General features: G+C 47.5%; 1 protein-coding gene across 2 annotated transcripts in view; it reads left to right on the forward strand.

The window, feature by feature from the left end:
* The window catches only part of LOC112926784 (L-gulonolactone oxidase), a 32,069-nt gene that overhangs the window by 15,965 nt on the left and 835 nt on the right, over nt 1-15,269 (forward strand). Inside the window, exons 7-11 of one of the 2 annotated variants that reach the window (XR_011994170.1) lie at nt 6,589-6,696; nt 7,627-7,703; nt 11,518-11,667; nt 12,567-13,193; nt 14,503-14,593. Coding sequence is in view for 1 of the 2 variants with exons in the window: in XM_026007879.2 (XP_025863664.1) it covers nt 6,589-6,696; nt 7,627-7,703; nt 11,518-11,667; nt 12,567-12,731; nt 14,503-14,593 (591 nt within the window). In the remaining variant the exon portion in view is untranslated. The remainder of the gene's footprint in view (nt 1-6,588; nt 6,697-7,626; nt 7,704-11,517; nt 11,668-12,566; nt 13,194-14,502; nt 14,594-15,269) is intronic. The other variant, XM_026007879.2, reaches the window with a different exon arrangement.

Below are 15,269 nucleotides of genomic sequence, written 5' to 3' on the forward strand. Positions count from 1 at the left end.
AATATAATCTCATTCTGAGGTATAGGGGATTAGCACGTTGATATACAAATGTGGGATGGTTACAATTCAGCCCAAAAGAGGGGTCAGCCCCCTAGGTGATCATGAGGTAGGCAAGACCACCTAGAGAGAGTGGGTTTGAGTGAGATGGGAGTGTATAAGAAGATGGAAAGGATGTCATGAAGGAGACCAAGGAGGATGGGTCAGAGAGGAATGAAGCCAATGAGGAGAGGCAAGGGATACCAGGTGTCCAGGACAGGTGGTCAACAGAGTCCAATGCCATGGGGATTCGGCATATTGACTGGTCTGGTCATTGGGAGGCTGTAGCCTTGGTGAGGATGGTTTCAGCGGAGCATGGGGTAGGTTAAGGGATGAATGAACATCACCAACGGGGAAGGGAGATGGGCAGCACAGAACACTTTGAAGCAGAAAGGGGCTGTAATGTGCTTTATTGTTGAATCTGTTTTCCTGCCTCTCACATAAGTCAGCACTTATTAATTGTGAAGCTGAAGGTTTTGACCCAGAGATAAAAAGATTGCTTCTTAAAAAAAAAAAAAAAAAAAAAAATTGCTTCTTTTGCCAATAGGATTGGCTCCCAGATTCCTAGTAGGATATTGTAGCTGAGTAGATGGATGGTCTCCTGATACCTGGTCCTCTTTCTACTCCTCCTCTGACCCAGCTGAGATTGACTAAAATTGATTACAGCCAAGTCCTGGTTCTAGTGGAGCCTGATCTCAGGCCATCCTATGGCTACCCTAACATACTGATGCATGCATGTATACACAGACACACACACACACTCATACACACACACACACACAGAGGCTGGCCTCTGTGTCTTTCCAGAGCTCAAGGATTTTTTTGCCTCCAATTTACCTCAACAGGGAGACTTCTAACTTAGAAATGACATTCTTGAAAATTCTAAGCGACTCTAGGCAATCTGCTACGTTCTTCACAAAGCTTCCAACTTCCTTGATTTTGAAAGGCTGTGATGACACATGGGAAATAGCAGTTGCTATCTCCTCCCCTAAAAGGCAAAGTAGACACCCACGTGTACACACATGCACACACACACACACAATTACACAACAATAAATACTCAACAGGATGTGATGAAAGGTCTCCAGGAAGGGAGGCAGGACCCCCTGAGGTCTGGCTGTGCAGCTACCCTGTTTGAATAGCGTACCCTGCTACCCTAATTGAACAAAGCCCTCACATTTGGGGTCCCCAGTTTCTTTACCTTTTTAAAAGTAGGGTCAAAGTAGATGGCCCTTAAGGCCTTTCTCAGCCCCAACATTCCACAAGTCAGTGCAGCGCTTGGATGTGAAGCTCTCCTCTCACCTTGCCACAGGCAAGGGTCACCTCTGGCATTGTTTCTCTCCTTTGGAGCATCTGGTAAAGTGCTTGGACCCTACCCCCAGGAGAGGCATGAGCCCCATGGAATACTCCCACTGCTCCCACAGATCCCAGCTCACCAGAAGAGGCAGCATGGAACAGGAGTCAGCAAGCCCTCTGTGGCTCTCTCCCTTTCTGTGAACTGGCAGCTGCTAGTCCCCCAGTGCGACAGAGCCAGCCTGGCTCTCTAAGAGGCCCATCATCAGCTTCCATCAAACCCTGCCGACAGCCTTCCCCACAGTCGCAGACCATAAACAAGGACTGCCACAGAGGGTTGGTTGCATTTGCAGCCCTGTGATTTATTCCAAGGGGTGTGTGCAATAAATGGCCCCACATTCAATTTGCTTTTGCTCTTTCCACTCAAAGCAGCCTTTAAAGGGCACCTTCAAGAGGCTTTGAATCCTTAGGAGGAAGAGATAAGTGGATATAAAAGCCACACAACACAGGCCTTCCTCCCCTCAAAGGAAACAAACCCATGGAAGAGGAGGAAAGATCAGAAAATCATTATTAGAGCAATTTCTCATCCTTGCTTGACCTGGGATATTTGTCCTCTAATCTAAAAGGAACAATAATTGGATGTAACCTTCAGGGGGCATAAAGTTTTTGAGAACCAACCGGAAGACGGTGCACCCTCCTATTCATGCATTGGTGCTGACACCTGGTTTCTTGCCATTTAAGTTCCTAGGAAACTGTCCTACCTCCACTAGGCTGGCAAACTGTGCTACCCTAAGTGTTTGCCTCTATGTCTGGGCTGCTCCAGGATGGATGCAGTTCCCCAGCATCCTGTCCCCTTTGGACACAGGCTTGTCCCTGATGGCCAAACCCTCCAGGTTGGCTGGTCCTGAGCTACAGGAAGACAGGACAAAGGAGAATGACAGTTGCTTCTTGCACATAAAGATGTGTTTGAAGAGCCAGCTACTCCACCATTTTTCCCTTATTTGTCCTTCCTTTAGTTTTCTTCTCTTTCCTGCCTTCCATTTAGCCCGTGTTTATGAAATGTCTACCATGGATTTTCCAGCCTTGAACTTTGAAAGAGCCCAAGTAGACCTATCATGAGGGATGCGATGTAGAGGGAATATTTCTCCAAGTCAGACCCCCAGGTTTGAAGCTAGGTTTCTCCACTGACCCTGTATGAGTCCGGAGAAGCCTCCTCACTTCCCTGAGCTTGGATTCCCCACCTGTGTGGTAGGGATAAGAGCTCCACTGTCCCCATAGGATGTTGTTGGTGAACTGTCAGCCCCTGCTCTTCTTTATAGCCTCAGAGAGGAACCCCTAATGCCTCCTCCCTCTGACTTTACTCATAGAGAATATTACCTATTGACACCTGCTCCGTGGATAGATCCTAGCATCTAAGTCAATGCTGTACTTAACAGGCTAAGGGTGCTGGTCACTCTGTTTTGCTCATGAACATTGTCACCAATTCTTGAAATGTTCCCTCTCCTTTTTGCTGCTCAGTGATTAGTTTCTGGAGGGCAAGAGATTTTATCTTGCTCCCCAGCATCCACAAAATATATGACAGTGCTCAATACAAGATAACTCAAGGTCAGTTGATCAGCAATTTATTAAAAATCCATCCTTTCTGGGATTTTCCCCTTCTCCTCCCACCCATGCTATGTGGTGTTCCATCTCAGATACAAGTCTGGGCTTCCCATTACTGATTCTCTTAAATACATTACAACATGATTTCTGAATGCTGCTCAAAACTATATGAGGGGTAACAGTCATTCCTTGGCCCCAGGGAAATTTCAATCAGTGTTTCTAGATGCAGGGAGGTAGGGCAGGGAAAGATGTCCAGTTTCATGGTGCTAAGAAAGGGGCAGCCTTCATGGCTTTTCTCACAAAGTCTCAGCATTTCAGACTCTTGGAGTTTGGTTGGTATGGAATCACAGCCAGTTAGAAAGCGTGAAGATTTTAGAAATTGTTTTCAACCTTTTGCCCTTTATGCCACCCAAACCATAATGAGATGTGATGAGTACAGCTGCTTGCTGCATCAGCCCTCCTGCAGCGCCCCACGAAGCAGTCCTAGTGTGTCACTGACCTTGTCATCAGCAGCCTAGTGTGTCACTGACCTTGTCATCAGTCCTAGTGTGTCACTGACCTTGTCATCAGCAGCCAGATGCCAGCCACTCCCTGGGGTGGCTGTCCACTGATGCTGAGTAACCTCCCAGCCATGGTACTGGGAGCTTACTAGTCACAACCCTGGTAGCCAGTTCCCAAAAGCCAACTCAGCAGTGTCACAAAGTCTAAATCTGGGGGGATAGAACCCTCCATCCTTCATGCCAATAGTGTGCCAAGGAAGAGAATCCTCTGGAACCCAAAGGGTTGTGGTAGAGCGCCCAGAAGACACAAGTCGGATCAAGGAAATCCATAATCCTAGGGATCATCTCCTCCAGTTAGGATGGTTTGTAGGTCCTAAAGGAGACAGTTTAATTTACAGTGGGGTGGGGGTCATTGTTCCACCATTCAGCAACCACTTGGTGCTAAGTTAGGGGCCACAGAGAGTCTAGAGCTTGATCGTGCATGGTTCATGCCTCTAGAAGCTTATAATTTTATGTGGGGGGCCGGTTAGTGGAGGTCTAGGGGTGGGGAAGATATACCTTGTTTCTCTAATGTAGGGAGGAAACAAATGATTGGTGTCAGCAGAGAGGTTCAAAATGTAATGGAGGGTTGACTCTCATCACTCCATTCTAGGTAGGAAGCTAGATTCTCACTAAAGCTGAGAAGGGCACCATTACTTCTACTACTGGGATTCTGGGCAATGCAGTGGGATGGTCCGGGATGCCAAACATGAAGAGATGAGGGGTTTCTCCTTTACAGTGTCCCAGCCCCATCCTCCAGGCAAATCCACCAGGCTGTGTTTCTGGCTTTCCCAGGGGAAAATCACTTCTGCCCAGAGGCTTCCCAAATAAGAGTCCTACAGACCATCACCCTGTCAGGATGGAAGCAATAGTGACAGGAGCCCTGGGATTTCATTCTGAGCTTTTCCTGGGCCTTTAGCACAGCAGTAAAGGTCTTCCTCTTCAAATAAGGAATGATAAGGTACTCCAGCATTTTCTGTGCAACACATTGTTCCAGCAGCTCTAAGGCAAGGGGTTGTAGGCAAAATATGTCTCACTGCCCGTTTTTGTAAAAATTGTTATTGGCACACAACCATGCTCATTGTTAATGTATTATCTATGGCTGCTTCCATAATACCATGGCAGAGTTAAATAGTTGTAACAGAGACCATATGGCCCCCCAAGCCTAAAATATTTCCTATCTGGTTCTTTACAGAAAAAATTTGCTGATCTCTGCTTAGCAGGGGGAACCAAAGCTGGATGAGATAGGTCCCTAACCTATAAGAGAATGTTGCCCAGTTTCAGAGATGGATGCCTCCATAACTACAGTATAATTCTGGGATGGATGCAATATAAGTAGAAGCCACTTTGAATGGGAGGAGATGGCTTTATGAGGAGCATTTGAATTATATACATCTCAATTCAGATAAGTCACTTTTAGGGTGCTCAATGGCCACTTGTGGCTGGCGGCTGTTGTATTGGACAGTGTTTGTGGACAGAGGTCCCAGCTGCTGAACTAAGTTTTGTGGGCTCTATTTTGTAGGAAAAAGAGAGGTCATGGGGATTTCTGATCTTGCTTTGGATGTTCTCTATAGATGTTTTCTGGAATGATGAGAAAGGAGGCATATTATGAGGTCAATGCAAGAGTATAGATGACAACTAAGGGGGATGTCAGCAGTAGGTCACAGGAGAAGGAAGACTGGGAAGACATTTGCAGAAATACAACAGGGTGACCAACAGATTGGAGCTGGGGTGGGGTGGAGGAGAGTTAGGATGACAGCCACATCACTTGAATGCAGCAATCACCCACCCATCCTTATATCCCTGGCTGCACCTTGCACTGGTTAGCAAACCTCTTTGGACAAATCTCCTTGGATACTGTATTGCCCCATGACTGGATCCAGCCATTTGTCTATGCTGGGTACTAAATTCCCCATAGTGCATTTGGTCAGTAAGCTTTTTTTTTTTTTTTCCTGTTTTTCCTGACACTGTCCTCCTGTATGCACATGTTGACCTTACAGCTTATAAAATGCTTTCAAATCCACGATTTCCGCTGCTTCTCACAACAGCCCTGGAAGGAAGGAAGGAAGGAAGGAAGGAAGGAAGGAAGGAAGGAAGGAAGGAAGGAAGGAAGGAAAGGTATTACTGTCTTCATTCTACAAATGGAGAGATGCTACCCAGAGGCCTCAAAGGACTTTCTGGAAGTCACAGCTAGGGACTTTGGAGGGAATAGGCCCAGTACCCTGGATGTGTGTGTGTTAGTATTGATCAAACCCAGAACCAAAAGTGTTCCTTGGGTATGTGCCATGTGGCAGCCACTGTACTCAGAAGCTTTGATGTAGATTATGTCATTTCATTGCACAAGTGTCCACATGTTATTGGTGAGAAAACCAAAGCTCGGGTACATGGCTCTTCCAAGGCCATGCAGCTGGTAAGCTGCAGACCAGGACACAAATCCAGAATTTACTTTAGGACTGGTGGTGCTTTACCTCAACCTCTCAGCTCTCTGTCAAACCCCCAATCTGTCTACCCTTGTCCTGTATCTGCTTGATGGGTTTTAGGAGGATATGATTTGTTCTGTGATGTCATCTCCAAGAGTGCAATGATGAGCTATATTAGAACAAGATTTCTCTGTTCATTTTATTAAGGACCTACAATGTGTTAGACATTATGGGGTTAAAGGATGATGATGATGACAATGTGGGGGTAGCAACAGCAGCTGCTTAACCCATACAGTGTTCATGACACCATTGTAAACACTCTCTAGGCATTAGTGCATTTCATCTTCTTACCAATCCTGACATGGGTATTGTTATTAGTCCCATTTTATAGACCTAAGGCACAGGGATGTTAAGTGCTTTGCCTAAACTCATATAGCTAGGAATTGTTCAAGTCAGGACAAATAAGAAATCATTTCTATCCTCTGAACTGCTTGGGGAAGGCAACATGCAAAAGAACCATTTCAATGTTCAACATATTACAAACCACATTCCATGTCATTTGACAATGTTGGAACAATTTTAAGTATTTTCTCTTGATAGGGAAAAACTGAGGCACCCCCGAGCTTTGAATTCTAGTACTTCCTCACCATTATCCTGCAACCAACCCAGTTTTCCCTTTCTCTCTCTGCTGACGTCAGGTTCTTAACAACTTGGATAGCCACCTGAAGAAATCCGAATACTTCCGCTTCCTCTGGTTCCCGCACAGTGAGAACGTCAGCGTCATCTACCAGGACCACACCAATAAGGTAGCAACAGGTAGCAACAGCTACCTTATTCCCATTCTCACACATAGCCTGCAGTCCCCAGGATGGCTGACATTTGTCATTGTCCCAATGATCAGTGAGGTGTGACAGGAAAAGGAAGAGTGAGCATCACTGAGCATGAGGATAGAAGCAGAAAAGGCAGGAAGGTGGAAGGAGAAGGAAAATTGGCCCAGTAAGGGTCCAATGTGGTCACAGTTAAGGATGCGTAGGAGGGAGGTCAAGGCACAGCCCAGATGTGGGACAGGGGAGCAGAAGTGTTGACAGGACCAGGGTAGGATAAGATAAACTACCAGGCACCTGGGCTATACCTCAAACCATCTAATACTCTCCACCACCCCCAACTTTCCCACCCCCAAGTGGACAGGTGAAGAAACCAATGGTCTTGTCCCATGTCCTGAGCAAATGGGCTGCTTCTCAGCAGAACACAAAGCCATCACTCAGGATGAATGTTCATGGGACAAGTCCGGCAAAAGCAGTGATACTCATCGTGTGTTAGGGACTGGCATGGGGTCCATAAATGGTGATTGCTAGACATCTGCCTTGTAGACTCAGAGGAGGAGAGACAGATGCACATTGTTGTCTTGTGCAAAATAAATACATATGTAAGTACACATGAGATGAAAGAGTCATGAGAATTGGCTGTGTCACCAAGAAGTGAGGCTTTCAATTGTCCTATTTTTGGGGTCACCCCCACCCATACACACATGCAGCCACTCCTGGGACTACATCTCCCTCTAAGGGGACACGGTGACGCATAGATCAGAAAGCAGCCACTGAATTCTACTCCAGAAACCAATATTGCACTGTATGTTAACTAATTAAAATTTAAATACGTGTTATATATATGTACGTATATAGTGATGAAAGCAGCTGAGCTCTGGCCCTGCACTGATTACAGATTCTTTTTCCCAGCCCCCCTCCTCTTCCGCCAACTGGTTTTGGGACTATGCCATCGGATTCTACCTACTGGAGTTCCTGCTCTGGATCAGGTAGGAATGCAAGAGTACTTTCTTCCAGCATCTGCTAAATGCTGTTGAGGATGCAGTCCATCAGAAGAATAATACCCTGGCCTTTATGCATGGAAATTGGGTCTGTCTCCTGGGTCTAGAGCAAGGATTTTTGACCCTACCTGCACATTCAAATCACCTCAGGAGCTTTTTTTAAAAAATACCAGTGCCAGGCTCCACTCTCTGGCCCCCTAGTGATGTAAATCTTCCCATATTGTTCTGTTTGCTGCCTTCCCAGCCTAAAATCTGTGCTCATGCTCAGGCCCCATGTTGGCCCAGTAGACATGTAACTCTGAGAGATGGGGAAGGTCTCATGGGGCCTTGAGTGGTAACTTTGTCACCAGCCAAGACATGGGATGGCATTCTATAAAATTTTTTGAAATATTTTATACATGTAAAATAGTATTAAAACATATTTAAAGTATACAGAATAATGTCCTAAACACCCATGTGATTACCACCAGCTTAAGAAATGAAACAACCAAAATAGCAATAAATGAATTCAAACAAAAACAAAACAAAAAAAAGAAATGAAACAACATGAGTACAGTTGGAGTGGTCTTTGTAAAGTCCCAAATCACAGCCTCCAAGGCGTCACCAAGAAGAATCGCCACCCTGAACTTTATGCTTATCGTTCCCTTGTTCTTTTTTTTTTTTTCCTTGTTCTTATTTATAGCTTAGTTTTGCAAATCCTGAAATAATAAATGTGGTAATCCAGCTTCGATCATGATAATTACCCATGTTGATATGCATAGCTGTAATTACTCATTAGTCACTATATGCATGATGTATTTGTCCATACTCAGATATTTGGGTTGTTTCCGAAATTTTTTTTTCTGTTATAAATGATACTGTTGTGAGCATTCTCAACCATTGCTCCTGGTGCTTTTATTTTGTCTTAAGTGAAATTTGTGGCTATTTTTTGCTTACTGTCCTGTAGACTTTTATTTATAGATTTTGAGCAATTTGTTGCAACATCTCCCTGTTTGTGTTGTCTTGCATTTTTATCGTTTTTACCGTGTAGATGTATTTAATGTTAATGTGAAAATTAGCCATCTCTTCTTTTACTTTGGTACTTCTGTGTCTTATTAAGAAATCAGGGCATAAAAGCCCATCAAGGGTGGCACCGCAGCAGGACCTGCAGAACTAGCTGAAGTTCTTGGTGGTCCTGGACATGAGTCTGAATCCCGGCATCTGGGAAAAAATTGGCCTTCGCCAGGGCAGGGGGGCAACAGGTGGCACCACTTGGGACCCACGTTGGGGTGACTCACTGCCTGGAAGGTGTTAGGAAAGTGAACACAAGCCAGGACTTACTGCATCCAAGCAGGGATGGGACAAGAAGCCATGAGTAAGCCCCACTGGGAGCCACCACTCCAGCAGATTGTGGATGGGAGTGAGGGTGCAAAATGCCCTGTCAGGGGCTTTCTCTCCAGCTTCCATCACAGCCTCTCAGCAGTTTTACATGTATGTCTCTGGAGCTTGAGCCCAGTGAGCACCCAAATAAATTGGGCTCTAAACCACAGCTGCCAGTTCCCGGCCCCAGGTGGACGCTCTGTGGGAGCTCCACAGCTTCTGAGTTCAGCCCCCATGGCTCTGGCTTAGCTGCTTCTGGAAACTGCATCCACCCGGCTCCCCCCACGCCGGCAGTTCTGCAGCGCTCACTAAGCTGTGTGCCCAAAAGTGAGGGAATGAAAAGTGAATAACAGATTGTGCTTGGTGGTTTAAATGGCTGCTTCACTGTAAGACTCATGGTGGCCCTGCAAGGGCAAGGACCCTGTCTGTCCCATCACACTCGGTCCTTAATGCCCCAAATAGTGGCTGGCACCTAGAGGTGGCTCCTGGATAACTGTGTAAGAAACACCAAATGAAAAGCCTGACGCCTGTCTTTGAGGAGTTCGGTAGTGGTCCACTGTAGGGGTGAGGGTGGTGGCTGTAGCTGACCAGCACAGAAAGGCAGGCTGTCTGTTGGGAACAAGTCCCTGGAGGGTGAGCCAAGGCCAGGGCCGAGCTCAGCTCCTGTGGTTAGAATAACCCTCTCCCAGGGGCCAGTGGAAGCTCCACCGCAGCCAGCTGGCCTCTGAGACACCAGAGAACATCTACCTTGAAACAGACAACATCCTTCTCCTGCCCTGCCCCTGCAGCATGCACCCAGGTACCCTCTCTGAGTCCCAGGAAACTCAGCAGCTTGGGACCACAGGAGGAGCATGAGCTGTGGATTCAGAAGAACACGGACTCTGGTCCTCACCCCTTCATTTTCCTGCTGTGGGACTCTGGGTAAATCGCTCAGCCTCTCTCGGCTGTGGTTTACCCATATATAAAGTAGAGCCACTAAAAAAAATAAAATAAAATAAAATAAAATAAAATAAAATAAAATAAAATAAAATAAAATAAAATAAAATAAAATAAAATAAAATAAAATAAAAAAATAAAGTAGAGACACTAGCAACAATTGGATTGTTTGGAGGATTCAGTATCAAGTCTGCATGAAAGGTGTTCCCTCCCTTCTCACAATGGCCTCTAGTGCCCCACCTAAGGGGGCAGGGGTCCCCGGATCTGCTGTTCTTATCTGTACCCCCATGAGTTTGAGCAGCTGGGATGGGTTTTTGACAATGAGACAAAAGTGATGAGACAAGGGACAGGCGTCTGGGGAGGGTCCCTCTAACCAGAGGCTCCCCATAGGCAGGAAGAAGCCAGACTAAGCCTTGTTACCAGGAGTCTTGGGTGACTCCAGGAGAGGCACAAGCTACAACTGACGGGATCAGAGCCAGTTCAGCTCACAGGAGCCTAGGCTGGCAGGAACTGGGCTTATGAGTGGGATGACCAGGGAGGCCCCTGCAACCGGCCTCAGAGCCTGTGTTCCCTTTGGGTATATATCTAAAAGAATTGAAAGCAGGGACTTAAAGAGATTTGCACACCCATGTTCACAGCAGCATTATTCATAACAGCCAAAAGGTGGAGGCAACCCAAACGTCCGATGGATGAATAGATAAACAAAATGCGGTCTTTCCTTATAATGGTATAGTATTCGGTCTTAAAAAGGAAGGACGTTCTGACACAGGCTACAGCATAGATGAATTTTAAGGACAAGATGTTGAGGGAAATAAGCCAGTCACAAAAAAGCAAATCCTGGAGCACTCAGGTGGCCCAGTGGTTGAGCATCTGCCTTCGGCTCAGATTGTGATCCCAGAGTCCTGGGATCGAGTCCTGCATTGGGCTTCTTACAGGGAGCCTGTTCCTCCCTCTGCCTATGTCTCTGCCTCTCTCTGTGTATGCTCATGAATAAATAAATTAAATCTATAAAAACTAACAAACAAAAGGCAAATCCTGTACATTGCTCTTCTGTGAGGGGCCCTAGAGCAGAGTCATAGACACAGAAGGTAGAATGGGGGCTGCCAGGGTTGGGGAGGGGAAGGGGAACGGGGAGTTGTTTATTGGGGACAGACTTTCAGCCTGGCAGGATTCTGGAGATCCCGTACCCCAGCAATGTGAATATCCTTAACACTGCTAACTTCACACTTACAAATGGCTAAGATGGTAAATTTAATGTCATGTATTTTTTTTTTTTTACCAAAATTAAGAATGCAAAAAAAAAAAAAAAAAAAAACCACCCAAACACTGGAAACAAGCTGCTCATCAATAGGAGAGCAAGTGGCAAACATGTGGGCTATCCAGAAGTAGCAGAGTCTGTAGAGAATGAGGTTTGTAAGAACTCACCGCACAGTCTGCAAGCACACGCGGTGACCCGCTAAGTGCTGGGTGCTGTGATCCTGAATCACCCTCTGTGCTGTCCCCCCAGTTCCTTCCTGCCAGGCCTCGTGGGCTGGATCAATCGCTTCTTCTTCTGGCTCCTGTTCACCAGGAAGAAGGAGAGCAGTGACCTCAGCCACAAGATCTTCACCTACGAGTGCCGCTTCAAGCAGCACGTCCAGGACTGGGCCATCCCCAGGTAGGGGCCGCGCGGGCCAGGCTGCAGATGGCCCGTGTCAGAGAGACACTGTTGGTGCTTCACCGGAACCCCGGGCATGTACACTGTCAGCTAGGTTCCCAGTCTCGCCCATTATTAGCAGGGGCCAAACTGGAGGCCGAGCCCCCTTCTGGCACCCTTGTTACCCAGCTGTCCTACCTGTGAGGGGACACCAGCCACGGAGTCCCCTCTGTCCTCCTGGTTGGTCCCTCTCCAGCTTGGAGGTGGGTTGCAGCCCATGGGCGTGGAGCGTGGGGCTTCCTGCCCAGCTTCTTGTTTTTCTGGAAGACTGTCCCCTGCATTCAGTCCCTCGGTGGACAGAGCCCCCCTTCGTTTGCCAGAGGCTGGTACTCTCCCTTGGGAGAGACACCTGGTGAGGACCTAAGCTGGGTCTGTGGTCCATGACTCATTACAACTTTCTCTCTGAATGGTCCCCTCTGTCTGTCTCTCTGCAGGAAAGTGGTTGATGGTGTCCAGGGCTTAGGGGATGTCCCGTCACTGCGTTCAAGGGCTGGGGCACTACTGTCCCAGAGGGACTAGAAGGACAAGTGGAAGTATTAGAATCAGACTGACTTTACCCTGACAGAGAAGGAAGAGGCCAGCGGGGTGGGCCAGCTGTGGCCAGACACCTGAGGGAACCCCCTGATTAGGCAGGGGGTAGGCAGGGCTGAACCAAGAGCCCTAGTAGCCCTCCAGGAGGGACATTCAGAGGCTCTACTTCCATAGGAAGGACTTTGAGAGCAGCCACCAGAATGGGCCTCCTGAGGAGCTGGGAGCCCCCGTCCTGGGGCGTGGGCTGGGGGGGCCATGGGGAGCCCGGTGTGAGGGCTCCTGGAGGCCCCTTCCCGAGGGCTGGCTTCTGTCCCCCTGGCCGAGTGCAGAGAGAAGACCAAGGAGGCCCTGCTGGAACTGAAAGCCATGCTGGAGGCCCACCCCAAGATGGTGGCCCACTTCCCCGTGGAGGTCCGCTTCACCCGCGGGGATGACATCCTGCTGAGCCCCTGCTTCCAGAGGGACAGCTGCTACATGAACATCATCATGTACAGGTGACTGGCTCTCTGGGGGGGGGGGGCAGGGAGGGGGTAGGGGCTGGGGAGGCAGCTCCTCAGCTTTGAAAGGACCCCCTCCCTACTCATCTTTCAAGGCCAGTTCAAATGCTACCTTGTCCGGTGAGACTTCTTTGATCCTGGCAGCAGAAGACAGTCTCTCTCTCCTTTGGGTTCCTACAACTACCATTTCCACCCCCTGTTATGTTAATACAATAATCAATATTAATAAGTGATGTGACTCCGAGTAGCTACCACTTGGGAGATGGGTATCATGCAGTGGCAAACGCACGCTCTCTCGCGTGCCTACTCTGGCCGATGGTTCTGAGAGCCTGGAACGGCGTGTTGAGGCGGATTCTGAGGCCAGGTTTAAGTTAAGCAGAAAAGAAGATCCCGCTCCATCCGAGCTGCCTACCTGGATGCACTTGCCCATCCCGACCAGCTCCACCAGGCCCTGTGCAGGTACCTTACAGCTGCATGATCTTTACCTGGTTAGTTGTACACAGCTGTCTCCAGGACAGGGCGTAGGACATGCACGTTTAAGAAGCCCATCTCTTAAAAAGATTTCCCCTGTAAAATGTGTCCTCCTTTTGCCTCTTCTTCCAGCCCTCATTGATAACAGCCCTCCTCTGACTTTACAAGAGAAAAACATACCTCTCCCCCAGCCTGAATCTTACTATGGGGTATTTCTCCAGCATGTAAAAACCTCAAACGTAGAGGATGCCCAAGGGACAATTATAGAATGCGCTGTTCCAGAAACATGTCCCAAAAAGCCAGAAAAGAGAGCTTTGGAAAGATGCATTGAATGGGAGGCAGCTTATTTCACACAGGGACAGATTGTTGGCAAGGCTCAGACCCTATCTGTCTGTCCCTCTATCTGTCTTCTCTCTACCTAAGAATGCAGATCAGAAGTGAGAAAGTTGCCATGGGTATACATCGCGTTTATTTGAATTTTTGAAAGTTTTGATTTAGATTTTTTTGTCAGTAAGTCTGACTTGGCTGTTGGCAGTAAGGTTCTATGGTCATGCTTTCTAAATGTCAGGTGAGGGGATTTGGAGATTCCTAGGCTTTGTCAAAAAGATGACATATTTACTCCCTCGGCCTCTGCCTCTCCCCTCCACCCATGCTTTCTCTCTCTCTCTCTCTCTCTCTCTCTCTCTCTCTCAAATGAATAAATAAAATATTTTCTTTAAAAAAAGAGGACATATTGAGCAGCGCCTGGGTGGTTAAGTCCATTAAGCGTCTGACTCTTGATTTTGGCCTAGATAATGACCTCAGAGACCTGAGATCGAGCCCCTCATTGGGCCTCGTGCTCAGCTAGTCTGCTTGAGATTCTCTCTCCATCTTCTCACTCTCCCTCTGCCCTTCTCCCATTCTCTTTCTTACTCTCAAATAAATAAAGAAATCTTAAAAAAAAAAAAAGAAAGAAAGAAAAACTGTCATGGTATTTTAAAAAAAGATGACATATTTCTATGTTATACCATAAAGATGTGTGTGTGCATGTATAATATATTTAAACTCATGATAAGTTTTGGATGCCAACTATAAAATATGTGAGAGGAAGCAGCCATTTATGAAATCCTTCTAGTGATGAGCAATGAGCAGAACCCCTCAAGTTGCTTGATCACTGCCATCCGTGTCCTGCGGGCAGAGCCATGGCTTAAATTCCTCACTGCATGCCAAGTGCTGAGTATGGCACGGAGAAGGCCACCTAACTACGGTGGGATGCTAGGGCAGGGACGGGGCCTCACCTCCTTCTGCTCCCCACCAGGCCCTACGGCAAGGATGTGCCACGGCTGGACTACTGGCTGACCTACGAGACCATCATGAAGAAGGTCGGGGGCAGGCCCCACTGGGCCAAGGTAGGATTTGCCAGTGAGAGGCTGACAGGGCCATCAGCCTGGCCACTGCTGAGAAGTGTAGATTCACCAGCAGGTGCCTCTCTTCCTCTGCCTGCCCAAGGCTCAGAAATTGCCATCCAGGAGCTGAGCACATGTCACAGGAAGGGAGGGTTTCACTGCTGTACCCAGACCCAGCTTCCCTGGCATCCTTGTTCTGACAGCTCCATGATTGTGCTCAGTGAAAACTGCCTCAGAGTTTTCAGAGAAATTTCTCATCTTTCATTTTATTTGATTTCTCATAGAAACCCACCAGGCAGGATAAGGCAGGAGTCAATGAGCCCCTTTAACAGGGAACGGAGAGTCTCTCCGAGGTAATGGGATTGACTTCCTAGCCAACAGTAGAATTGGGGCCAGAGCCCTCTCCAGGGTCACACTGTGAGGTGGCAAGGGGAATGGAGAATTTAATGTTAGCACGGTAACACTTTTCTTCTTTACCTTCCTAAGAACTTCCTCTCTCGTGTTTGGGTCTTTACATTATGTGTGTCCATGCATCGTGCATGCGTATGCCTGGATATGTGTGCACACACACACACACGCACATGTAGGTATGGGTACATGCATTTTGTGTGCATGCATGCATGAATGTGTGAGTGAGTGGATGCCTGTGTGTGCCCCGGGATAGGAGTGTCGCATGTTC

The sequence above is a fragment of the Vulpes vulpes genome, chromosome 9, assembly GCF_048418805.1.
Source record: "Vulpes vulpes isolate BD-2025 chromosome 9, VulVul3, whole genome shotgun sequence".
Classification (NCBI taxonomy): Eukaryota; Metazoa; Chordata; class Mammalia; order Carnivora; family Canidae; genus Vulpes; species Vulpes vulpes.